The following is a 26,645-nucleotide window of genomic DNA, read 5'->3' as shown; positions in this document are numbered from 1 at the left end:
TTACTTTGTAGGCACCAAGATAGATGTTGCAAGACAGTTGGTCTCAACACCAAAAACAAAAAAATATAAGTGAATGAGGGAAGTAGATAGCTATATTCATTTTTTAAAGCGTAATAAAAAAAATCTTTAGTGTGATTAAAGTTCAAACTCTTGAGGTGATCTCAACTGCACACTTGCTGAAGTAGGCAAAACTCTACAGTCTCTTTAGCAGACCATCTTCAGCAGCAGTTTGCATTTTGAGATCTTTATCATTTCAACAGCATTGCACTTATTTGCCAGATAGTTTTCCTCATAAGCAATTATTGATCAGAAACATTTTAATTGCTAATTCTTTGCATCTTGTTTTAAAGGGTGAAAATCCACGTTTTTCTCTTTGGGAGCACGTGCGTGTTACATGTTAGTGGATTTCTTTCTGAAAATGTCATTGTGTCACACTGTCTGTCTTTTTCTCTGTTTGGTCATCGCTGCCAGAAATTCTACAGAATAAAATCGAGCTATTGATTATATTGAATCCAGATGCAGAAACGACGTTTGATTTTACGCGCAGCAGAAAGTTCGTAACGGTAACCATCAGCTGTGATAGAAAAAGTCACGTCACCGGGTGGTTACACTCCATCCGCATCGGATGTGACTGCTTGACTCCAGACAGGCAGGCAGGAGACCTGCCCCTCCTCCTGCAGCAGCAGCAGCAGCGCGCAATGATTCAACGCGTCCGCTGTCGACTCCTTTTTGGATTCACGGCTCAGCAGCTGAGGTCTGCAGTTCCTGAGTGAAGAGCTGAGAGAAGAGCTGGTTTGCTTTCACAGCAGGAGTTCTTCACCGCTTCACAGCTTCCATCGAGGGCGCTGTCTGCTCTGGTTTGAGGGGTTTTGCCCCTCTGTCGGTGTTCAGCCAACAGCTCACCTGCAGAGACTCCTGACAATGCCACGCTCCCGGGCGGAGCTCCCCCGGTAAGCCACCTCTATGGCAGGTTTCACCCAGTTTATAGGAGGGTAGAGGGGCTGGGTGTGAACCGTGAAAAATCTCCATAGGGCGAGGTTGTAAAATAACGAAATAAACCTGTAAACGGAGTAATTACCGCCGGCAATTAGAAAACCAGTGCTGAAAATAGATATTTAGCCTTCTGATTTTATGAGTTAAAAAAAAAAGTTGTTTTTTTTAATCCAAGAGTCAGATATGGATTTTTCTTTTTCTATCACCGTTCCTGACAGCAGTGTATCAAGTAGTTGATCTGACGGGGGGCAGAGAAAGGTCTGAGCGTGTTTAAAATACAAAATTGAGGCTTTTGTCACACTAACCTATTTACAAGTAACAGAGCCTGTTTAGTGCAGTAACAATGTTATTCCACCACTCTGGCAGGCTTAAGGCCAATCCCTCAGGCCACTTTAGGAATTTTCCATCCGAGCATAGTACAGCCTGATCTTTGCCCTTGTTCGTGGTATCGGCTGCATTTTTTTAAGTGGAAGATTGTGGCTGCCAGATTTCAGTGGAGTTAAAAATTCTTCAAGTTGAAAAAAAAAGAAACTCTCCCGGCTGTAGTGATGTAATCTGAAATGCATTCTAGATGTTGTTTTTAGTTATGTTTGGTGAGGGGTCCGAACGTCTGGTCACGGTATGATGAATTTTATCTTTTCAGTGCAGCTGTTCACTCACCTCGCCTGCCTCTTCTCCGCAGGTTGACCGGCCTCCTCGTTCTCCTTTTCCTTCTACCCGTTTTCCCGTTTTCCTCATCATCATCCTCCTCCTCTCACCCTCAGTGGGTCCTCCAGCGTATCCCTGTGGTCATACCCCAGTACACGGAGGCTCGATCGGCCCCTCATTTTCTGTCTCAGGCCCGCTTGGATGTCACCTCCCCCTGTGACCCCGAATGCCACAAGAAGGCCCCTCGTCCAAGCTACTGGGACCTGCGGAGTCTCCTGGCATATGAGACTCTCCACTCTAATGGTCGGCTCACTGAGACTGCCATTGGGATCTATGGCTACAACCCCAACTCTAACACCAGCCCAGCCTACTTAACTGGGTCCTCAGGCAAGGCTGAGAGGTCACATGTCAGAAGAAAGCGCCAGATCTTTGGCCACGATGGGCGATTTAGTATTGCTGGGCAGGACTTCTTGCTTAAATATCCATTCTCAGTGGCTGTCAAACTGTCCACTGGGTGTTCTGGTACACTGGTGGGAGACCGTCATGTTCTCACAGCTGCTCATTGTGTTCACGATGGTAAAAACTATGTGAAAGGAGCTCAGAGGCTCCGGGTTGGCTTTTTAAAACCTAAGCAACGAGACACACAACAGTCTTCCTTCCACCTTCTCTCCAACTTCACCAACCATGTTGAAGGAGGTCCGAGTCCCTACGCACCACCTACCAGTGACATAATGAAGTTCCAGTGGATCAGAGCCAAGCGCACCCACGTTCCCAAAGGCTGGATAAAAGGGAATGCTAATGACATAGGAATGGACTATGACTATGCTTTGCTTGAACTCAAGAAACCCCACAAACGGCGCCACATGAAGCTGGGAGTCAGCCCCCCCGCTCAGGGACTACCTGGTCGCCGAGTCCACTTCTCAGGATTCGATAACGACCGGCCAGGACAGCTGGTGTATCGGTTCTGTCGTGCTGGCGAGGAGACCTCAGACCTGTTGTATCAGCACTGCGACGCTCAACCCGGGGCTAGCGGCTCGGGAGTCTACGCACGGATGTGGGATGGTCGGCGCCGACGCTGGGAGCGGAAGGTGATAGGTGTGTTTTCCGGGCATCAGTGGGTGGAGCGACAAGGGGCGTCCCAGGAATTTAATGTAGCGGTGAGAATCACGCCTCTGAAATATGCTCAGATCTGCTACTGGATAAAAGGAAACTTCATGGACTGTAGGGAGGGGTGAAAACAAAAACACGAGGACCACACAAGGGGTGTAAAACCACAGCCACAAATCCTTTTGGCATAACAGGAGCCACACTTTTCAACCCCACTGCCTGCAGCACTGATATGTTAACATAAATATGCCAATATCTACATGCAGACAAGACTCAGATCCAGTAATGACATTAAATTCATCAAACGGGCCACTTTAATTTGTGCCTTTGCTTAGTTTTTGATCATCACTCACATTTCTAAGATATCAAGAAAGTCTTTTTCTCCCTTTTAGAACATTTATCAGGATAACGAAGTTTTATTTGGACTCATTTAATCTGAAACATGGACTGATGGGGTGGGACCAGAGAAACTGTTTATCTACACACTGCAGCATTTTAACTGAGCTAATACTAAAGATTGCACTGTTCTCTCTACTGAAATTTATATTTGTGAATGAATGTACAAGTCAGCTACCAAAGTTGCCAATTGTTTCCTTCCAAACCTCTCAGTGGAAACAGTAGTTATCTAGAAGCATAGCATGCTTTATTTACAGTGGGAGGCGGGGTGGAAGCATTTTGAAGAGGTTGATATTTCAGGACTTTTGCAAGTCTGCAGATTACTTGGTAAATGAAGCAGTTTGTGGGGTGTTGTTTCTTATTGCCAAGCGCCATCTGCTGTCCACATGAACATCATGGCAACCCAAGTTAGTTTAGGCCTACATAAGCACTTTTTACTTATTTGTGACATTTCTGAAGGAACCAGAAAACTGGCAGATTTAATGAAATATATGCTTTGAAATAAGGTAACAGTGTCTTCTATTTTTTTCCCCAGTCCGCTCACAAACACATTAAAACAAACACAACGTTGGTTTGACAAGTTGTTTTTATTTCCAATTTCAAAAAAAAAAAAAAAAAAAAAAAAAAAAAAAAAAAATCAGAAATGCTGTGGGGAACCTGAACACTGTAAAAAGCCGAAATATGAGGACCAGCTCCTTTGACTTCTCCAGCACTGACATACTCAACGGGTTTAACCAGGACTCTGAATGTGGAAACATGGATATGTCATGTTTTTTTAAAAGCATTTGAAGTAAATGAGCAACAAGTTGACTAAAATTGAGAGGATAGAGCAGTAATAAATTGAGGATCTATTCATATCTCAATTCTTCAGCTTTTATTCAAAGCAGACTCTCCACAGAAGCAGGAGTTACAGAGTTAAATTGTGTCATTTCAGAATTACCCTGGGCAAATTAAAAGATGAGAGCCATTCAAAACTCATTTCAGCAATGGCGCTCAACTGAAGGCAACAGCACGGAGAAAGAAAAAAAACAAAAAACATACCGATTCACATCAACAGCACAATTCAGCTGCAAGACTTTGCTACATTCAAGTGTAAAGTGACCACAAAGTATAAGCACCAAAGAAAGGGGAGACGTTTGCAGACAAACTAGAACATGTATGGCATGTCAATTAGAGGATCTGTCAAACCTGTGTGCTCCACATGTACACTGGTTCATCTCAAAGGTAGTTTCCTCAACTATTTAACACTCAACCTGAAAGCAGATGGTAGCAATGTGAAAAAAAAATCCACTTTGTCAAACTAAAGCTTAATACTGCCTGAAGTTACACACTGGCTGCAGACTGACGCTGGTGATGGAGAGGTGGAGGAACATAAAGGCAAAACTACTGACGGGTAAGGTGATGATCGCAAAGTGTAGCTACACAGAAAGGCAACAACAATGCAAGGCAACGTGTTTGTAACACATTCCGGTAACTGAGAATACGAGAATGAGGTGGCTGTCTTTCCACACCCTGTTATTACGCATTCACTCCCCACTGAAGTGTCACTATTAAACACCCTCTGCATTCAAACCTAAATGAGAGCATGGTGACAGTGACTTATTTGCAGTGGGTCAAGGGTGAGGATGAAGGATGTTCCAACAGAATACATCGTAAGCCACATTTGTTTTGTGATAAGCATCCAGTCCACAACAGACACAGACCTGATGTGATACAGTCCTATATCCCATCATACTTGAAACATTCAAGTGACTGGATGAACATTAAGTAACATGGTGTATTGTAGCCAGATTTCAGTGTGTGAAAGTATGCTCAGGCATCACCCTCTCACAGCAGCAGCCTTTCTCACTTTAAGTACTGTACTTGGACTGATGCCAGACAAAAGATTTTCTGTCTGACACTTGTGAGGTTGTTTCGAGACTGGTGCTGTTACTCCACCCTCCAGTTAGCCAGTGATACAAAGCAAGCAGATACTAACTGTGAAAACATGGTTAGAAGCTGAATGAGAAGAACACGGCATTGTCTGCAGAGGCCGCGGATTGGAGTACCAACTGTGTTTTTCTTCCAGACTGCTCTCGAGTCAGTTTGCATGAAGTTTATTGGACTTTGAGTAAAAAATAACAGACTGAGACTTTGCTTAAAGGAATACTTACTCTTAGGAAATGTTCTCATCCTTTTACATTTAGATAATAAGATTCATATCACACTCTTGCCTCGATCGTAGCTTCAGCTGAATGTTTAACGTAGGTTTAAGTACGTATACAGTGGAACAGCCAGTCCAGCCAATCCTGCACAAACCAAAATCCCTAAAATTACCTACAACGACCCCCTAAAGCTCATTAATATGAACATGTTTCACATGTACTGACTGGACAGATTTATTTTTACCCTTTGGCTTTTGTTTCAATTAAATAAATAAATAAATTTTTTTTTAAAGTTTCACTCACAGGGAATCAGATTCTGCCATTATGTTAAAGCCGTCTCAGAGATATAAACAAAAAAGATGTCCTTTAGGGTCACTACAGAGGCAGCAGCAGTGGAAACAGTGATATATCTAACACGGACGCCTGTACAGGAGCCCTTGGTATTTAAATTTAAACGCACTGGGAACCTTTAAGTGTTGCTTTTCTTTAGAGAGCTAACTTTGCAAAGGGACATTTAATCCAAATCATGAAAAATGGCCAATCACCAAGTAAATAAAAACGAAAGGGGGGAGGACAAAACACAAGCAGTCTACTACTTCAGAAATTTCAGACACTTTGTGCATAACTCATTCAAACCTTATGTGCATCTTTGTGATGGGAGAGACTTGTAGCGGAACAGCAGGATTTGACTCCTAGGTATGAAAAGGTACGGTAATAATTTGTCAGACTAGCCATTTTTCTTGCATTTGCTAATGTTAACAGATTGAGTGTCTAACTTTGATCCAAATACAATAAGCACATTTCCCAAAAATCCCAAATTATTCCTTTTAGAGACGAAGAGGTGCATCAATACTGAAATAAAGAAATCATGCTGATGCCCCAAAAAACGACTGGTTCCAGATTTAAGACTGAAGCAGAATAAAGGACAATCAGGACCCAAGCATGAAACCTCCCTCTGCTCTGAATCAAACGCCTGTTTTAACCGACTGTCAAAGGCAAAGTCTTTGGCCGCCTGCACTTAAAATATCTTTGGTGAAAAGTCACTTCCTGGCATTCCCTGACTTCCCTGTCGCCTAGCAACAACATAACACAACATGCTAATGACATGAGCATGGTAATGCCCGGTGTAACTCGAAATAGTATACAAAATAAAAATATTCTTTTAAATAGGTCTATATATAAACACTGCATTAAAAATTGAACCGTATCAAAACACAATTATGAGTTCACAGTCTGTCCCTTAATCTCCAAGCGCCTTCCACTTCCATCAGGCCTCCATCCGTCTCGCCTCCGCGTCCAGAGTTTGTAGGAGAGGTCTCGCCGTGTAGTCTTTACTGCGACTTGAGCCCCAAACTGTTGGAGGACAGAGGGTAGGAATAGGCTTTGCCCAGCACGATGCGGTCTCGGAGTAGTTTAAAGAGGACATAGTAGTTGCAGAAGAGAATAAGGCCCAGAGACAATGTGTGGTTCCAGCGCTCAGAGCGCAGCAGAGAGTATAACTGGTACAAAACCACGCTGGACTCGATCCAGATCAGCAGGTTCAAGATCCGCAGCGGCTTGTGGAACAGGAACTGGAAGCCAAACAGACACAAAGAACGGGGGAAAAAATGACAGTGTGTCACAGATTAAAAAAAATAAATAAATAAATAAAAAATTCAATATGTGCAGTGGTTAGCGCTGTTGCCTCACAGCAAGAAAGTTCTGGAAACCTGCAGATGGGCTGGGGCCTTTCTGGTTGGAGTTCCCCTGTTAACACCGTGCCTGCACAGGTTTCCTCCCACACTCCAAAGACAGGAAGGTTAACTGTTAAATTTAAACTGGCTGCTCATGTGAATGTGAGAGAGTGTGGGTTTCTGTCAAAGTGTCCAGGATTGGCTATAGCTTTGTGGGGTGGGAAAGCAAAAAAAAGAAAAAAAAAAAGAGACTGAATAGAGTACACATGTACGGACACTTAGCAGGTTAGGGTAGCAGACAACTTAACCTGCTGTGGACTGTGGGAGACAGCCAGCGCACTCAGAGGGGGCAGTGGTAAATAAATACTCAGAAATGTTGGGTGCAACCAGCCGCTGAGCAGCTTCCTAATCACTTCACCACTGTGTGAATCCAACTGTTTCAGGGAATCCCATTAAAGATCACATCTTACTGCATGTTTTTCTTCTCCAATATCTGTTTAAAGGCAGTCTGTGGCAACCTGCTAACTTTTGCCATGTTCACTCTGGAAGCACAAAAAGTTGCATTATAATGGTCAACTAAACTGTGGTTGAGTTGCCACACAAATTTTGCCGCAGTGCTTCACCACAGGCTGATGTTTGTTGAAGCTTGGCTTCAGAGTCAGTGAAAAGTAAAGATGCTAGCTCAACTCTATCACTGAGTGAGAAGTGCCAGACATCAGCGCTTCTGTACCGGCAGTCTGAACACAGTGCATTAGCCTCTGAGGAAACTCGTACTTTACTCGCTTTATTCACTTGTTGCAGTAGTTTGTGTTTAGAAATGGGCCACGTGGAGCTCTGTTCTAAACATCTGGGATGCAGACTTAGTGAAGAGCTACATGATGGATGCAGCAGTGATGTCAAATCTTGTTTTTGCTGGCAGGTAAGAGCCCAAACCATCATTAGTGTTACTGTGGACCCTTCTGTCCGAACCATTCAAACAGCTTCATTTTCAAAACCCATCCCAAACATTCATACCATGATCCCAACACGTTATACGGGCCTCTTATATACTATCTTATAATTTTCTCCAAAGCAGTGATTTGTATTTTCTGGAACAGTGGGACGACTTTAAAGAGGAGAGATTGCTGCTTTCTGGTTTTCCCGTCCTGTTTTGTCCTTGAATCCAGTATTTTGTGTTAATGATCTTTTTTTTTTCCAACTAAGTGCAAAAGTCTGTTAAAACCCCCAAAAATAAAAATACATGTAATACCGTCTCTATTGTTTGTTTGTTTTGTGCAACTTAAAATATGGCACAAGTCATTTCTACCTGATGGATTGACTAAAAGAGTTAGTCATTATAATTTATTCAGGTCTACTGTTTTAAACAAACAGTTTCTAGAATATCGCTCTTAAATTCAGGACAATTGTGAGAACACGGCATCTCCTCAGGAGAAATTGTTGGTTTCAACAGCAAAAACAAACACAAATCTAACTTCATCCACTTGGCAGAAACAAGTAGGAAAATCTCATTTTAATTGGTAAAGCTCTAATGTCCCGTTTCAATAAAGGCAGCATGAGGTTGTGCTTAGTTTATGAGTACTGTGCTCAGTCCTTTCTCTTATATCCAAACACATCATTCACTGCCCACACAAAAACACAAAGCCCAATCAGCTGATCAGAATTAAGGTCAGTTCATGCTCACACAAATACACAGAAAATAGCTCCAATACAGTAATTTACCTTGGCAACATGTAAATAAAGTGCTTGAATTCACTGGAGCTGAAAACGTTATACATATCAGTTATGTTTCTCCTAAAAGACATTGACTAAGTTAATACTAGACTAACCTGCTGAATGTTGATCATAGTCACAGATCAAACAGAAGTCTGCAAAAAATAATCACCAAGCAAACAATAACTGAAAAATTAGAGTTGAACCAATTTCAGATCTTCTCTTTGATCTATAACATGAAGTTTTGTACAAGAAATCAACAACAGGTCAAAGTTTTTGTGAGGAAAGCGCCACCTCTTGGTGACACTCTGCAACTGAATTTTCATAATCAAACGTAAACACGCCTCAGTAGGAGGGAGGAGGTTTCCCAGGAATCATGAATAGGCTTGGGTGGCATTTCGAAGTGTGTCTGTACCTAAACCTGCCTTCAGTGGCGATAAGCTAGCACTCTTGTAATGCTTGCAAGTAATCAAATACTGCTGCAAGAGGGACACTGCTGAACAGCACAGAGCAGTGACTACATAATAAGGAAGGCAGTTCCACCAGAGCTGATGTTTTTTGTTTGTTTTTTCCTCATTTCTGAACACATTTAAAAAACATTTTATTAGAGACCAGAAGGGAATAAGGACCAAAACTACAGATAATCTGAAAAATGGTGAACATCAGTGTAGTTAATATGGGAAATTCACAGGTACTCACATAAAATCTTGCATGGGAAACATCAGAGGGTAGAGCCACATTATAGGGACCGACCGCCTTATACAGACTTCGACTATGTCGTACTAACACCCCCTGAGGCCAAATCGTGCTTTCTGACCACCTGCAAAACATTAACACCACAGTTATACATAACCTATTAAATAGACATTTTTAAACTTGTCTAAGTTCACCAGAGTGTGCGCACACTGGGCCACTCACATGTGTTGAGGTGCGTTACTGTATGAGCCGTGCTCCAGCTTCTGCCAGCGGCCGAGGTGAGCCGATGAGCGATGAAGCAGGTCGCAGTAACTGGGGGGCAGCAGCTGGCTCATCAGCATCACGAATGCATTGATCCACACCATGATGAGATGCTCACATGACCAGCGCATGTCATAGTACTGGGTGCTCTGTAGGAGTAAGAAGAACGAGTAAGAAACCAGAAGCAACCCTACGCAACACGAAAGGCCGGGAATTTATGACAGAGAAAGAGACGCAAGTGAAACACCCACCTCAACAAAGCAGAGGGGCAGAAAGGCTACGTAGTAAGCGCTGAAGAGCGAGTTGAAAAGCACTTCCTTGATTCGCCGGTTGAAGTCGCTCTTCAGCTCCTCCACCTCTGCTCGAATCAGCTCTGGTGTGTGAGAGTGTGTGGGTGGCGGGCAGGTGTGTGTGGGCATGTGTGGGGGGCTGGAAAACTGCTCTCTGAGGTTCTCTCGTAACAGGAAGAGGAAGTCGCGTGGTCGGAAGAAGGGGGTTTCTGTTAGGTCGGTCTGCTGGTGGTCAGCTGTGTAATCGCAGTCGGCTGGTGCCGCCTGGCTTTTCCCTCCCTCTTGATGGAAACAGCAGAGTGGGACATAAACACCGAATCTGGGGATGAAAAACAAATAAACGACACAAAAGCATTTTTTACCTACAGATGAGGATGGAATGAAAATTGAGATGGTAAATACAATGTCTACATAAACTTACAGCTATCTGAACCATTTCCTTTAAAAAAAAGATCTGGTTAATGGCTAGAAAATGTGTAGTAGCTAAATTATTCCTTTTCCAATGCTTTTAAGTTCAGGATTTTTTTCCACTGCTGCAGCCATAAACCATCTATGCGAGCAAGGTTTTTACTTTTACACAGTCCCATCAGAAAAATGTCTTTTAGAATTTAATGCCACAGCAAGCAGGAAAAAAAAAGACAATTTAAGTCCTGCTGACAGATGTTCATTTGACAGTTGTGGCAAACCATTTGTGGGAAGCACTTCAGATAAAGCGCTTATCAGATCACCACACAACCTGTGCACATTTTTTACAATACTTCATTCAGGAGCTGCACAGCCCAGTTTCTGTTATTTCTTTTAAAGCAACTGACCCCTATTCCAAATATAAAAATTATCCCCATTTTTTACAATTTGCATGCACTGCGCCTCTGATAGCAGACTTTGACTGCTTCACTCCAGATAATTCAAAACACTTAGAAATACTTTGCTTTGAGACAAATTATTCAGTGGTAGACTGGCCTTTAGAGAGTGAAGTGGACCAAACACTCACGGATATCCCAGGAAGAGGAGGTTAAGAACAGAGTTTTCCTTGTAGAGGTTGACCAGCGTCCAGCACAGCACCCAGCCGCACAGGGTCAGCAGGCTGAGTCGAGCTGCAATTAGAAGCACGTAGCGCAGCAGAGACCCCCCGCTGCACTGAGACACCTGGGCGAGACAGAAGCAGAACAACACGCCGTTATGAGAGAGAGCATGGCAGCCACACTGACATCATGAGGGATCAGGTCCCTACAGTGTGCTTGCTGACTGCTTACAGAGATAGAATCTGCGTTTACCTCAGAAACAATTGTCCAAACGAGCCTCCTGGCCAGCATTACTGTGATGAAGATAGCCAGGTGGTAGTCCATTAAATGAAAGTTCTGTTGTGGGAAGATAAAAAGCTAGGGGTTTTTTTCTCCACAGAGAAATTGTTGCTTATTAGATTAAACCTCTTAATAAGAAAGTGGTATGTTATGAGTTGGGGAAAGACAGCAACATATTGATGCAGTTTTACTTTCAGTTTTAAAACTGTAATAACAGAAAACTGAAATGATGACCTATTTTTTAGGACTACTGAGGGAACTGGTGGGAAAGAGTGTGTTAAGTGTTCTTACGAGCGAGGTAGAGGCAGCAGGGTGGCTGTATGGGTACCACCACACTGTCCTGTAGATGTTTATGTACTGGACAAACAAGGCCACCAGCAAATAGAGAAAAAGCAGGAACTCAAACAGCAGGCTGCTGTCCAATGGCAGCTCGGGGATCCTCGAGTGACGGACCGGCTCCGGAGTAATGAGGGCTGAGATGGGTGGAGCAGATAGACCCAGCGTGTTACTGCTCCTGGAGGGAAAAAGAGAAAAAGAAAGCACGCAACACAGGGAGAGGGAGGGAGAGAGAGAGAGAGAGAGAGAGAGAGAGAGAGAGAGAGAGAGAGAGAGAGAGAGAGAGAGAGAGAGAGAGAGAGAGAGAAATATAAATACTCAAACACATCTGGGTGTGTGATTAAAAATGTGACACCTACTGCAAGGTGTGTATGCAAACAAAGTGGGATGTGGAGACTAGTCTACAACACCCTGGCAACAAGTGGTTGCTTTTTTTGGCTGCAGCCAGGTGAACTCATTCCTTGTAACCACCTTGTGATCACCAGCTAGTCGGGGGGCAACAATCCAAGATCCTTTAAGTTGATCATTGGTTTGTCTACATTACAACAAATGCTTTGCTCAAAGCGCAATAATAGCAAACGTACAAAAATAACAGTTGCAGTGAATTTCTGAATCTAAATTTGACTTTCAAAATTATTCTTCAGTGGCCTTGAAAAGAAGCTGTCAGTGGCCGATGTTTATGTGCATCACAGGTTAAAAGACAGTGTGACGATTCATAATAAATGTCTCATTTAGATGAAAATGATTCAGAAATCTTGATATGATACATGATTCATGTATCATCAAGATTTCTGACTTTCAGACATAATACAAGAAAAAAGAAGTTCTATATTGTGAATTGGCTCAGAATTTCTCAATCAGTCCATTCTTGCTTTAAATACATTAATGAATCAAAACCTCTTTATTACTGCATCTTGACAGCACTGAGAGGCTCTCTGTGTGCATACCTGTTCCTGAGGCCTGTACCATTCCCGACGTTTCCTCCGACCAGAGTCTGCAGGGATGGCAGAGCGGAGCGACTTAGCTGCTGTCTGCTGGGACCCCTGCGACCTCCTGGCATGGTCGCCTATTACTGTGGCAACTAAGGGCAGAGCCCACCAACCAAAAGCCACTGGGACTTCCCCCTTCCTCCTCAGTGAGCCACCATGTACTGCCAGGCCACTGTGAAGCAAACCAAAAGAGAAGACAACGTTTCATAAGACAAGACAGATTATGAAAAACCCACAGCACACCATTCAAACTGAACTGACACAAACCCATGCCCTCTACTTGGCGAGAACGGAGCTTGTCATTTTTTTTTGTTAAATCGTTTTAATTGTATGTAACTGTTTTCAGAATGAAAGGCAACTTCAACAAGAGTTTACAAGCTTGTCAAAGCTGCTGTGTTTGATACAACTAGCACATTACTATGTAATGTCAATCATATTTGAACTATACTTGAAAAAACCTGTTAAAGCCTAAGAGGGATAATAAACAAGGTTGTCTTCATTCACATATAAAACACTTATAGGTCCTCTGAGCCATCTTATCTACAATAAGCGGAATTTGTTTGGAATGTTATCAGGATAGTTTCTAGCTGCTCTTTTAACTCACAACCTTATTTAAATGACAGAAATGGAACAGACAAATTATCTGACACACTTTCGATTATAACACAGTGAAAGTTCCACCACAAACTACAGCCACTCAAATGAGCTCACAATGGTTCAGCACTTTATTGAATGATAAAAAAAAAAGTAAAACAGAGGTTAAGACTTATAGTAGGGCTGCTGAATTGCTTTAACCTTGGTTTGCCTAATATACTAGTATACACACATACAGAGTCATCTGCACAGCACACAGCACACATGCTCTGCAGTCTGCAACTCTTGTCGGCACTACCTAGTAGTGAAAATGTAAATGTCTTACTCAGCTGGATAAGCCTTCAAAGGGAGTTTAACTAGTGCAAAGTCTGTGTGAGGTCCCACTGATCATCCATGTGAGGACAGAGCAGGTAAAAGTCCTGTGAATCCACAGCAAGTGTCCTCCTGCACGTTCTACTTACATGCTTTGTGTAGGATGTGGGGGAAAAAAAAAAAAAAAAAAACTTTAGATGACTTCTCGATTCGAATTTTGAGATGCTGCCCATTTCATCTCCAGTCTATGTAAAAGCGGCTATAGAAATAGACACAGAGATCCCCTTTATCTTTCCAGAGGCTACACTCTCCTGTCAAACTCCCTGTTAAGCAAGGCAAAAAGACCCGTCATTGCTCTCCGACTGCACAGACAAGAAAACCTGAACGCAAGCAGTAGGGCATGCTTCCGCTGATTTTGGGAAACAAATGCCCAGAGGCGTTTACAGAGGGATTTTTAAGTGTCTTCATGCCAAAGAATTCAAATGCTAACACACCTCTGAGGGTGTGTGCAAACGTGTTTAGTGAGACTGATATATACAGAAAATGACAACCTGCCAGACAAAACCTGCTCTCTGCTCCTTTAGAGAACACAAACAAATGTCCCCATGCTTACTCATGCCTGGCCTAATTCACAGACTGTTACTGATTACACCTGAGCTTTTTCTATCAAGGTGCCCAATGAGCTGTGGTAATAGGGCAGCTAGCTGATCCTCTGCAGCACACATTTATAAAATAGAAGTCCACAGATACACAGCTTATTTTAAGTTTAAAGTTTAAACTGTTCCGTATTTAAAGGATTAAAATCTGAAGTGGGAGCACGCAAGAGTCACTTTTTGTTTTGTTTGCCTGGTTTTTTTGTTTTGTTTTGTTTTTTTTAAAGTGCGTGTGCGCGCGAGTGTGTGTGTGTGTTTTAAAAACAATTTCACGATTGTTTTCCACAAATATCCAAGATCTCTGAAGTCATGTCAACCAAAGAGTGGTAACCTTACAGATATTCAGTTTATGGCACATTTAAAACAGGTCACATACAAAAAGTTGTAACTGGTTCATTTTTATAAATATTAAATAAATATTTGAATACTCTTCTGTTTAACTAGCAATTAGGTGACTGGATGATTAACAAGTATAAGTGAGGGTTTGTTGTTGTTGTTTTTAAATCAGTGTATTGCTGAGCTTACTGGTCAGGTAAACACAATAACTTCGATTTTTCAAATGTGCTTTATTTTCATTGTAAATTAATTATTCTAGCCTTTCTGTGCTTGCTCAAAAAAAAAACTGATGCAATGAGACAATTTTTAAAAATCTGATCATTTTATTTCATGGTTTTAACACTGATTGTGTTAATTGGACATTATGTCTTTATCTGAGCTGGAGGTCGAACTAAACGATTCTAACAGCAACTCTTGACAGTGATATGTGACACATGACACATGTACAAGTTTTTGGACAGCAGCCCGTTGAATAAAGTTAATTTAGTCCAGTCGGACGTCTGAAAATATCAAACTATGGGAGTTTAGAGTTGAAACGATGACAGGTTTTTACAGACCGGATGCATAAAATCTGTGCAAATGTGTCCTGTGTTACAAATACTTTTCAGACTCACCTATTCTTAATGGAGACGTTCACACCAACCAACAGTGCAATTTATATGTAGTAAAGTGCAATAAAATCATTATTATATAAAAGAAAAGGGGAATTCAATGTAAGACACTTTTAACAGCTCAATAATTTAAATAATTTGTAGTCAGTTCCAGATTTTTAAGAATTTGCTGCTGTTTTATCTCGTGATTACTAGTCACTTTATTAGGTACACCTTACTAGCACTGGGTTGGACACTCCTTTGCCTTCACAACTGACATAACACAGATTGAACAAGGTGCTGGAGACCTTATTCAGATTTTGATCCATACTGACATGACAGCATCACATAGCTGCTGCAGATTTGTCTGCTGAACATCCATAATGCAAATCTTCCTTTCTACTACGTTCCAAAGATGCTCAACTAGACTGAGATTTGGAGACTGTGGAGATCATTTGTGCACAGTGAACTCAATGCGATCAGAAGATGGCTAAACTGTGATCATAAAGGCATACACAAGTTCAGCAACAATACTCAGCTGGTTCTAAAAGGCCAGAAGTACGACAAGCAAATACCCTACACACCATTACACATCAGTTTCCTGTTTTTAGCTGACAGAAGCAGCACCTAGTGTGGTATTCTGCCACCATAGCCCATCTGCTTCAAGGTTGGAGGTGTTCAGAGATGCTCTTCTGCACATCTTGGTTGGAGCAAGCTGTTGTTTTAAGTTACTGTTGCCTTCCTATCAGCTCAAAGCAGTTTGGCCATTCTCCACTCTTGGCATCTTTCACAAGAAAACTGCCACTCAATAGAAAGTTTCTATTCTTCTGACCATTTTCTGTAAACCATAGAGATGGTTATGAGGGAAAATCCCAGTACATTAGCAGTTTCTCCATTGCTCAGACCAACCTGTCTGGCACAACCATGCTACTTTCATCATCACCTTTGTTCCTCATTCTGATGGTTTGAACTTCAGCAGGTCGTCTCGATCATATCTACACAACTAAATGCACAGAGTTACCACCCTGTGACTGACTGCTTAGATTTTTTTGATTAAATATCTGAGTGATTAGATATTTCTGTTGACAAGGAGTTGAACAGGTGTTCCTAATGAAACAGCCAGTGAGAGCATACATATGATTCTGAGGGTTTCAGTGTTTTGTTTTTCCTTCTTCTGTCAAAGGTATGGTGGCATTTATGAGTAGAAAACAGGCTGGGTATATGTGTGAGCCTTTTCACTCACCATTATAGATATACTGTAAAACATGAAACGCATACTAAAAACTAAAATAATGATAACCTACAATAAAAAGGGACACTTGAGACTTTTTTCCCATTATTTTCTTGTTTGCTTGTTGCAGGGCTGCAAACAACAGAACATACAAACAACTTCCCCCCAGGAAGTGTAGCTACAACTCAAATGCTTGTCACTCTCATTATATAGATTCTTATGATTGCCCAGTGACTTAAAACACACACACACCAAGAACTTAGTCCCGTTTTTTCTCATCAACCAGTGATAGACTTCTAAACGAAACATAAACCAGAGCCAGATAAGCAGCAGCCTCTATGTATACCAACATTTCCTTTATGCTGATGGAGCTTGTGAAACATGATGGAGAAGATAAAAACACGGGCCACTGTGAGGCATCAATATCGAGCACTGGAGCTGACTGTACAAACAGGAAACCGACGTTAACTCACGCACACGCGACTCAAACAGAGTGCAGGGACGCAAGATGACAACTCGAAAAAAAAGAAGCCAAAAGTGAAAACGGGAACCGAGGCTTACAGAAATGAACTACAACGAAGGGATTGCAGGATGGTGTTTAGCAATTTTGTGGAAGTGCAACGTGTTTCTTACTTTACGCGCGACTCCTTATAATTGTGAAATGCTTTTGTTGCACTCTGCAGAACATTTTGTGAGACGGTGTTTTGTTTTTTTTTTTGTTTTTTGTTCTTCTGGGGGGGGGGATTAAGGGGGGGTGTTAGACTTGCTAAGACGTGCACTGAAAGCTGCTCGTCTGAATCATGACATCAGGCAGCGTTGTCATTTTTTTAAGACTGCGGAAACTTGGGAGCGCACTTTAAAAAGAGCGCTAAAAACGGACACACGCAATAGCTTTTAGCTCGGTGGCAAACGTGGACAGTTTGAAAGCTGTGTAAAAGCCGTCGTTACTCACAAAACATCGACAACATGCGGGCGGCTGAGCTGGACGAGGATGCATCAGTCAGTTGTGCGGCGAGTCCGGGCAGTACCGAGCATTTCTCCGCCTTTCAGCTTCAATTCCTTGGACTGAGCTGCTGTGGCGACGGGCTACAGCGGCGAGGGCGACGCTGGGGGGGTCGCTTTTTCTCAGGGTGGGAGCACTAAACGTCTCAAAAAGTTAGCCCTGGGCTGGAAGAGCAACAGTGTAAATGCGTTGCACAGAGACCGACGTGGCAAACCCGCACCGCCTCTGCGCGTGTCGTCATCAGCGCGCGACTAAAGCAAGCTGCACAGTCGCAGTTTGATTAAAAAAAAACTATACAAAAAAAGCTGATCTGGAGTCAGTGCATCGTTTTTTCATCTTTTATTCTTAGTGATCATCTCAATGCTGCACTTCACTCATGTACTGTACTATCAGAACATTTTGCATGCACATGATTTTACTGCCCATACTGTTGTTTGTACTGACAAACTATTCAGCTTTGCCCCTACGCCCACAGTCTCTCCTAATGCCCCACAATGGTAAAATACATAAATAATAATAATAATAATAAATTATGGAATTGCGATTGAAGATAAAATTTCAAAATAGAAAAAGAAAGAAAAAAATCGAGATTAAATATCCTATTTTTCTAAGAATGTAATTCATTTTCAACATAATAAAAGTAATTTAAGTGACTTTGAACAAGACGTCTTTTTGCCGGCACCACATTACTTTTTAATGTTTTTTGCATAATTATGTGTGTGCAATTTCTTTAGCGCAGTATTTCAGAAACTGCTTATCTACTGGGATTTGCCCACACAAACATCTCAAGGGTTTACAGAGAGTGGTTTCAAAAAAGAGAAAATATCCAGTGACCAGCAGTTCTCTGGGTGAAAATGCCTTGTTGATGTCAGAGGAGAATGGCCAGACTGCTTTGAGGAGGCAACAATGGTTGAAAGAGCCAGTTGTTCCAACCAAGGTATGCAGAAGAGCATCTCTGCATCACCAGGTGTGGTCTTCTGTACACAGCAGTAGAAGATCACACCTGGTACCACCCCTGTCAGCTAAGAACAAGTAATTGAGGCTACAGTTCACTAAGGCTCACCAAAACTGGACAAGAGAAGATTGTAAAATTGTTGCCTGGTCTGAGGTTTTTGTTTTGTTTTGAATTTCTGCAGAGACAACTAAATGTTAGGAGAATTTAGCATAAACAACATGAAACATAAATCCATCCTGCCTTGCATCAGTGCTTCAGGCTAATAATGGTCTAGTGGTGTAGGATATTTTCTTGGCACACTTTGGACCCCTTGGACTCAGCATTGTTTAAATACTACAGCTTGCCTGAGTATTGTTTGTGACCATGTTCGTTCTTTTATGACCCCACAGTGCCCATCTTCTAATGGCTGTTTGCAGCAGGACAACATGTCATGTCACAAAGTTCAAATCATCTGAAATTAGTTTACTGAACATGAAAACGAGTTATCTGTACTACTTCACAGTCAAAAGATCCCAATCCAGTAGAGTACCTGTTGGAGGGGGTAGAACAAAAGTCTCATCTTAGATGAGCAGCTAACAAATCTGCAGCAACTGTGTGATGATGTCATGTCAGTATGGAGCAAAATCTCAGAGGAATGTTTCCAGCTCCTTTCTGAATATATGCTATGAAGAATTAAGTCAGCTCTGAAGTCACAAGGGGATTAAACCCATTACTAGCCAGATGTAACTGGTAAATTGGCTGGTAAGTGTACAACAAGAGCATTAAGTGATAAACAGTATTTGAGAAACCACTGTGTGGCTGCATTAGGGCATGCTGCTGAAACAGTGATAATGATAGCGCATTCAGAAGTGCTGTTTGTGTTTGCCTCATTAACAGAAGCAGGTATAATTAGTGTCTGGTTTCTCAGTTCAGCTCCATCATGTGCACTTTCAACAAAGACAGTGTAAACAGGAAACAGGAAAAAAAACAAAACAAAACAAAAAAACCTCATGCACCTTTAAATCTGAGAAAAATACATATTATTTTACATTTAACTTTGCTACTGTCCTTTTTGCCAAATAACCTAATTAGCTGTTCTTCCAGTTGTGTCTTTTTAGTGCGAGTTACTTTCAGTTTTTTGTTGCCCCTGTCCCAGGACTTCTGAGATGAACTGCTGCCATCAAATTGAGAATGAGCTCATGTTTTCCATGAAATGGTGAAGTGTCCTAGTTTAAACATTTCACATTTTCTGTGTTCTGTTTTGAATAAAATAAAACTTTTGAGATTTCCAAATTTTTACAATCTCATTTTTATTTACATTTTACACAGGTTCCCAATTTTTGGGAAGTAGGTTTGTACAATGACTTTACAGAAAACAATTTTATTTTAAAAAATAAAAAAATAAAAGCACCATATAACAAAAAGAAAAAACCCAGCTGAAAATGACATTAAGACAATAAAAAAAATCTACATTAAAGCGCAAAAAACAACTGACTTGCTTTGCCAGCATGTGAAAAACCCCCAAACAAAAACAAAACAAAAATAAACACCCCAAAACAATAATTCTCCTGCAACACCTTGACCTTTACATAAACCGTCCTGCCATCAGCTTTAATTTGCATCATATTTCGGCTTTATTTTACAGTTCTACTGTGAATCGTTTTGGGGTTTGGGGTGTATAGTTGATGTCTGATAATTTATAGGTTTTGGATACATACTTTGATATTGTTTTTGCATTTTAGGCTATATTTAGTCATGCAAATAGTTCAGAATATTAAAAACTATGACTGTCAAGAAAACAGTGGCAGTGTGATAAAATATGACAACCTGCTTTGATGATTTCTCTCTACATGTGGGACATCGCAAAGATTTGAAGCCCTTACCGACACAACATGTGCGACTACCAAGTTGCTCAAAGGTCAAACAGGAAGAAGAGCAACTCACAGGTACGTTGTACCCCAGAGGTCAAAGATTTATTGAAGTACTATGACAAAGTGACTGTACAGTTTTTTGTTTTTTGTTTTTTCAAAAGAGGAAAAATAGCTTGTAATAACAGTGAATGAATCAAAAAGGTCCGTCACTCCATTGACTGTATGACTAATTTACTCCTAGTATCTCCTAGATACAAGTTATGTACACATGCATTTTCTAACCATAGCCAAGTAATGTATGCATTTTCTTTTAAAATATAGCAAATACAAAAGACACTAAAGACATTATGGAGATGTGAAAGCAATATTTTGTGATTTAACAAAAGCATAAAATGTAATCATATTGATGTGGTTTAGACTATAAATGATAATGTAACAAAAACAAAAATGTTTACTCACCCTGAGAGACTTTTCTTTTGCACCTTGTAACGTTTGTTTCATGACTTTATCCCTTATAAGAATTAACTACCAAATAAATAGAGCTTCAGCACAAAAAAAACGCAACAAGCTTTTAGTCCAAATTTCCTTCTGAATAATTTCTTTAGACTAACAAACCAGCCGAGGGGAGTATTACCACAATTTCTTCAGAGTTACAATCATCATTTGGTTTTATTTAATTTAAAAGGTTTCCCTTCTCTCATGAGCCATTTGACCTCTATCCACCTGTAAGAGGGGAAAGCATGACGAATATCTGGATTTTTCAATCTCAGAGTTTATGTCCTTCATCAGATGTACAAAGAGTTAGTCATTTCACAGATTTAAAAAAAAGAAATAAAATAAAATATATATATGGGCCTATAAAGGGTTTACCCAGAGCCAGACAACAGGCTAATGAGTTGGCTTGCTCTCTGAAACAGAAGTCAGTGTGTTTCGCAGATGGAGGGCTCAGATGACGATGCTGTTGCCACTGCGAGACGCCTTGTCCTGAGAGAGACATACTAACTTTAGATATACTGCACTAGCAAACAGAGGTTTTATTTATAATAGTGACTGCATGTTTGAGAAATGTGTGATACAAGTACATTGGTATACATGCAAGTTTGCAAACTAAAGCAAAGTATTCCTTACAGAGTAATAATCATTTCTTCGTGCTCCTGGTTTCTGTCCTGGCTCGTACTCTGTGTAACTGGGAGGTTTATCGGACCAGCCTCCACCTCCTCTCCTTGCACCTCCCACCGCCCCTCTTCTGCTGCTTCCCTCATCTGAGCTCCAGGACCCTCCCCTCGAGTGTCGTGCTGCTGGGGGAGAGTAATTCCCTCTGGACCTGCTGTCAAACAAGTCATCTCTGGAACGGGATCGAGGGCGGTCCATGCCTTCTCGTGCCCGGCTGCGACCCCGCCCATCCAGTGACTCCTCGCTGTAGCTTCGGGGAATACCTCTAGATCTGGTAGGTGACGGGTAACGTCTGCCCGCTACCCCTTGCTCGTCGCGACGAGTGTAGCCACTGCGGCTGCTCTCGCTGGAACTCGGTGGCCGGGTCTTGGGCGCAGGAGGTGGAACTCTGCCTAACTGCGACTCCCTTATTGGTGGAAGTGTAATGACACGACGCTCTGCTGGGCCATCGTTGAGGGCAGAGATCATGCTGGGGGGGCCTGGTGAAAATGGGACATTGACGGGCATGTGCTGGGAAGGAGGCGCATAATGCTGGGCAGGAGGTGCATAGTGCTGGGCGTGAGGTGGGGGGGGTGGCTGGGACTGAAAGAAGAGAGAGATAAGAAGAAATAAATATAACTAAAACTTAAAAAAAAGAAAAAACTAAAACTGTGCACAGGTTGCTCAAAGGTCAAACAGGAAGAAGAACGGTATATACACCGTTATGGTAATTGCATCATTTAAATTAAAAAAAAAAAAAAAAAAAAATCAGGGACTTATCATCAATAAGTCAATATGATAAGCCTCAGAAATGAAGTGAACCACTACAGGGAATTTCAGGTTTAGAAAAGCAGAAAATGTTCCACCATTTTAAGAATTTTTTTTTCCTGTGGAAACTAAAATTACAAGGTTGAGGACACCAAGTCAGTTGTGACCTTCTAAAGTGTAATATTTAATTTTCTAACACACTGCTGTGATTAACGTGTTGTGTCAAGTCTGGATGTCTCTAACTATATGCATTCTTGACATAAAAAGTGAAAGATGTGTTTAAAACTAAGCAAAAAGCTCTCTCTTCACTGTGGGTTTGATGAGCCCGTCTGAAACGGTCACACTTTAATTCTCTGATGACATCAGTCAGACATAAGTCATAAAAAGTAGTCGCAACTGACTTGTGTTAGCTCAAAAAACGATACAGAAAGCAAAAGTATTCAAACAAGTGTAACGCCCATGACGTAGTAGGCCATGAAGCATAGGAGCCATTACAATTCACAGATTGTTGCCTGTAAACCAACAAATAGGACCTTTGCCTCAAGCATATTTTAAGTAGAGGTCCACTATCTCAGGGTTGGGGAATTAATTCCCCCCCCTCCCACCCAAGGGGCCACATGAGTAACCGGGACTGCTGTGGAGGAATGTAACAATAAGCAATACAGTTATTTCAATATCAATTCTCCTTCCTCAACAGCTTATTAGTGCCACTTGGGGAAAATTAATTGCCCATCCCTGCATTAGATGATCACCATGTGTAGGCTTTAGAAATTGAAACTGGTAGCAGAGAATTTTCAGATGTTCACAAAATAAAGAATAGATTTGAATGTGTTTTTGTTTACATTAAAAGTCGTGAGAACATACCTGTAGAAGAGGACTGGTCATGTCCAACCCCCTCACTTGGTTCTCCAGGTAGTCGAGCATGTGATTGTTATTGGCTGGTGTGCGGTTACCTTGGACACTGGGAGGGGGCATGCTGTAAGCTGAAGACTGAGGAGGAGGGAGAGGCATAGTCTTTAAAGGGATGCTGCTCCCTGCAACAGACCCTGAAGACAAAAAAAGAAAAGAAAAAAAAAGTATTTAGAAAAGTCAGGAAACAGCCAATTAAAACCTATTTAAGTCTGTCACTTTAATATGTGAGGATTAATGTGTGCATGTACCAGCGTAGAGCATTGGGTTCATCTGGGTGGAGGCGTGGCTCAGTGGTGCATATATTGGTTGTCCTCCTAACCAAGGATTCATGGCCTTCTGAGCCTGCTTCACCATACGATGCTGCATCACAGCTAAAACGTGAGAACAACAATTTCTAGTATGTGCAGATTCAGTGAGGTTATCTCAAAGTATATGGGCTTTTTATTTGCAGCATGATAAGGTCACATGTTTGATTTCACTAAGGCTATTAGCATTAGGTACTTTCAAACACAAATGAAGGCCCGCAGAAAGGATCTGTTAATGACCAAACTGAGTGGAGCAATGGAAACAGCAATCAAACATTCAATAGATATACAGGCAATGAAATATTCTTCCTTCATGGGATCTGCTGGTTTTTTTTCCTCCTCAACTCCCAAGCTGCCTTATTCCATGACTGCTGTTGTTAAAGCACCCTTAAATGAAAGCTACCTTTCTCAGGACAGCAGCACCTCTGTGGGCAGCAGGGACAGCGGACATAGCAGCAGCATATCTGAGGGCAGCACTGGCAGCAGCAGATGCATAAGAGCAGGATGAGAAGGAGGGCACCGATGACGATGAGCAACACAGTTAACCAGTCTGTAGGAAGACGAAGAAAAAGGGAGACGCTCTGTGTTCTGTGTCTTAAGAAGCAGACTATATTACAGCACTAATGACATTAACAGAAGCTGCAGTGCACGCGATTACAGTATGTGTGTTTAATCGTATACAATCATATTCTCTTTCTTACTGTAGACAATGAGTTTGACTTCTTTGTAAGAGATCCCACTGGTGTCTCCAGGAGCATTAACATTGCAGACGTACACCCCGTTGTCCCACCACATCACCTCATTGATCACCAAGTCTGCCTCTGTCCAGACAATGCAAACATACATGATTAAGTTGAATTCAACTTCCTCTGTTGTGCCCTGTTTTCAGAAGCTCAAAGAACTGGACAGCATTCAGTCAATTCACTTCCATTCTAACAAATTAAAAGGCCATCAGGATAACATACAATTAATCTTTTATTTCTGCAAAAATTATCACATAATGAAAATGAAGGAAGAACAAAAAAAAAAAGTTCTCACAGTTGTTTTATCAAAACTACCAATTCACATTCTATCAAGCAACTATTTTAAAGATTTATACTGCAAGACCACAGATGAGGTGCTTCAGCTCAAAAAAAAAAAAAAAAAAAAAAAAAAAAATCACATTTAGGCTCATCTTGGGGTGAACTCACGGTTCTGGATGGTAATCTTTCGTTGCTGGTACTCTGCTCCCAGTATAGGCTGATTGCTTCCTGTCTTTTGGAGCACAGTGCGTATTGTCCGTTCACGGTCTGGACAATCGTTTGATGGATCTTGCCCTAACTGTAGTTGAGCCTGGTATGCTGCAAAACCAGATGTAAAAGCTTAATAATGCAAAGACTGACAACTGGCCACAACATGTTACTGGCTGTTTGGGATAAAACTGGTGGTTTACAAAAGACAAGATCATCAGGCACAACCCACAAATGATCATAGATGAAATTATTATTCTTGTTTTGGGCAGAAGACGCGTTGCAGCTTTGGGAAGAGCAATGTTGGTTAGTCGACCATTAATGTCAGTGCATCTCACAGATCTGCTTTACCAGCTTTTATGTTATTACTTTAAACTATAGCACAAGCACACACTCCAGTGCAGCAAATTTTTATTGTGATGAGAAATGTGTGCAGTAGGAAGCACCACGCCAACTGAGGTGAGAGTAAAAAAAATTTAAAAAAAATAAAGAACTGATTGGAAAAAACAAGAATTAGCTCAAATGAACACAGAGGGTAGAAATCCAAAGAAATGTATATGAATTTAAATCTACATGTAGGATTTCCATCTCTGTCACCAATATGGGCAGTTTTTTTGGTACTTCTATATAAAAGGGGTTTTTTTTAATATTAAAACAAAACAGCAAACTACTGTATAGGTCTGGAGAGCATTCATTATGGCTGTCTTCTTTTTCCCCACTCTCTAACTTGAAGCTGAAAACAGTATTTTATGCACTTTTTTTCTTTATTCACTTCCCCCCCTACTCTTCTCCGCTGTTCATAATTGGCATGGAGGCAGTTTTAGGCTGACCACATTTTGGAATTTATTGAAAAATAACCACGCTTTAGTTGCCTGCTCCATTTCATGTCAACAGCATAGTTCGGGGAGAGATATTTGTGTTACAATGCAAATGCAGCACCCTCTCTGTGACATTAAACAACTACACCTCAGGTGAGAGTTGCTTTTGTACCTGTGGAGTAATACTGCAGTACAGGGTCCATGCAGAAGGACTTGAAAGTCCATGTGAGAATAACGTTTTGGAGGTCCGCAGAGGTGGAGTAGTCGCAGCGGAGGACCACTTTGGCAAACATAAGCGTGCTGTACTGCGTGTAGGGAACGTTCACCTGAACGCATACTGACACTGCAGAAAGACAACAGACAGAGCGTTAACCATATATAGTACTATACAATGATCCATTAGGTTACATTATTTATCAGCAAAAGTCCAGGAAGAAAACAATGAGTGAGAGCTACTGTGAGCCAAGGAGTTAATGTCAAAGTAGCAGAACCAGAAAAACAGGTGGCACAGACAAAGACACAGGAAGTGGCCTACTGTGAAACTACCAAACAAACACAGAAAAGGTGGAATGAAACCCGATGAGTTCATCTAAGTGTGGGCATAGCGCAGTGACTCTTTCCAGAGTGGAAATAAAGAAAATCGTTGGTTTAACTTTAAAGAGTGAATCAATGGTCAGGGTCCCAAGTATCTCTAAAGTGACCCAAATATTAATAATCTCCGATAGACAAATGTTTTAATCGGTTATAAAGACGAGTAACACATAATTTGCTTAACCAACTATGAAACAAGACGGTCATGTTTGATTGCTTCATATAAACACCTGTGTCATGTGACCGATACTTAAACTTATGTTCATTTTTGTAAGTGTTTTTTTTTTTTTACATTTAATTGATAAACTGGTTTAGTCCACTTGTTTTTACACAAACATGAAGCTAACATGTAAAAAATTAAAAATTACCTTTCAGAAGCGACAGCAGTACGACTGCGACAGGAAGTCTCTGCATGATTACCGAAGGCTACAAAAAAACCCCAAAAAACCCCCCCAAACCTTCGGCTCCAAATACAAACAGAGAGGCAACACTCCCAAGATAAAAAAAAAAAAAAAAATAACCACAAAAAACTCTACAAAACACGAGTTTCTATCTTCACTTTGGCCTAACGAAAACTGCTCATTGTTTCCGCCTACGAGTGCCACTGAAGAGTAGCCAATGTTTGTAGCTGATCCCTGAGACTGAGCTCATCTGTGGCTCCACCCCGAAACAGGTGAGCTTTCCTGTGACGCAGGCAGGTGTAAAGCAGGAAAATGCCACGATCATTTGCAAGCGCATAAACAGATACTACCTGTAACATCTCACTGGTCTTATCTGATTTTCTCTGGCTGTAGGAGTATTT

The 26,645-nt window shown here is 41.4% G+C and overlaps 3 protein-coding genes across 3 annotated transcripts; 1 reads left to right on the top strand and 2 right to left on the bottom strand.

Annotated features, from left to right (window-relative positions):
* Positions 1-388: 388 nt before the first annotated feature.
* On the top strand, positions 389-3,649 carry LOC134627415 (serine protease 23-like). The gene is made up of 2 exons (XM_063473468.1): positions 389-950; positions 1,676-3,649. The coding sequence occupies exons 1-2, from the start codon at positions 922-924 to the stop codon at positions 2,874-2,876; spliced, it is 1,230 nt and encodes a 409-aa protein (XP_063329538.1). The 5' UTR covers positions 389-921; the 3' UTR covers positions 2,877-3,649.
* A 139-nt stretch (positions 3,650-3,788) lies between these two features.
* tmem39a (transmembrane protein 39A) lies at positions 3,789-17,476 on the bottom strand. The gene is made up of 9 exons (XM_063473457.1): positions 17,213-17,476; positions 12,503-12,716; positions 11,511-11,733; positions 11,193-11,276; positions 10,910-11,064; positions 9,880-10,237; positions 9,590-9,777; positions 9,371-9,491; positions 3,789-6,859 (listed from the first exon to the last, which is right to left on the bottom strand). Exons 2-9 carry the CDS (start codon positions 12,613-12,615, stop codon positions 6,620-6,622), a joined length of 1,482 nt encoding a protein of 493 aa, XP_063329527.1. The 5' UTR covers positions 12,616-12,716; positions 17,213-17,476; the 3' UTR covers positions 3,789-6,619.
* A 3,537-nt stretch (positions 17,477-21,013) lies between these two features.
* ildr1a (immunoglobulin-like domain containing receptor 1a) lies at positions 21,014-26,257 on the bottom strand. Its single transcript, XM_063488078.1, has 9 exons — positions 26,212-26,257; positions 25,425-25,595; positions 24,396-24,545; positions 23,907-24,026; positions 23,609-23,755; positions 23,149-23,271; positions 22,853-23,034; positions 21,197-21,817; positions 21,014-21,052 (listed from the first exon to the last, which is right to left on the bottom strand). Exons 1-9 carry the CDS (start codon positions 26,255-26,257, stop codon positions 21,014-21,016), a joined length of 1,599 nt encoding a protein of 532 aa, XP_063344148.1.
* Between the last annotated feature and the right edge of the window lie 388 nt (positions 26,258-26,645).

The sequence above is a fragment of the Pelmatolapia mariae genome, linkage group LG1, assembly GCF_036321145.2.
Source record: "Pelmatolapia mariae isolate MD_Pm_ZW linkage group LG1, Pm_UMD_F_2, whole genome shotgun sequence".
In the NCBI taxonomy this organism is placed as follows: domain Eukaryota; kingdom Metazoa; phylum Chordata; class Actinopteri; order Cichliformes; family Cichlidae; genus Pelmatolapia; species Pelmatolapia mariae.
The sequence above is the reverse complement of the archived record's forward strand: the minus strand, read 5'-3'. Positions and strand labels throughout refer to the sequence as shown.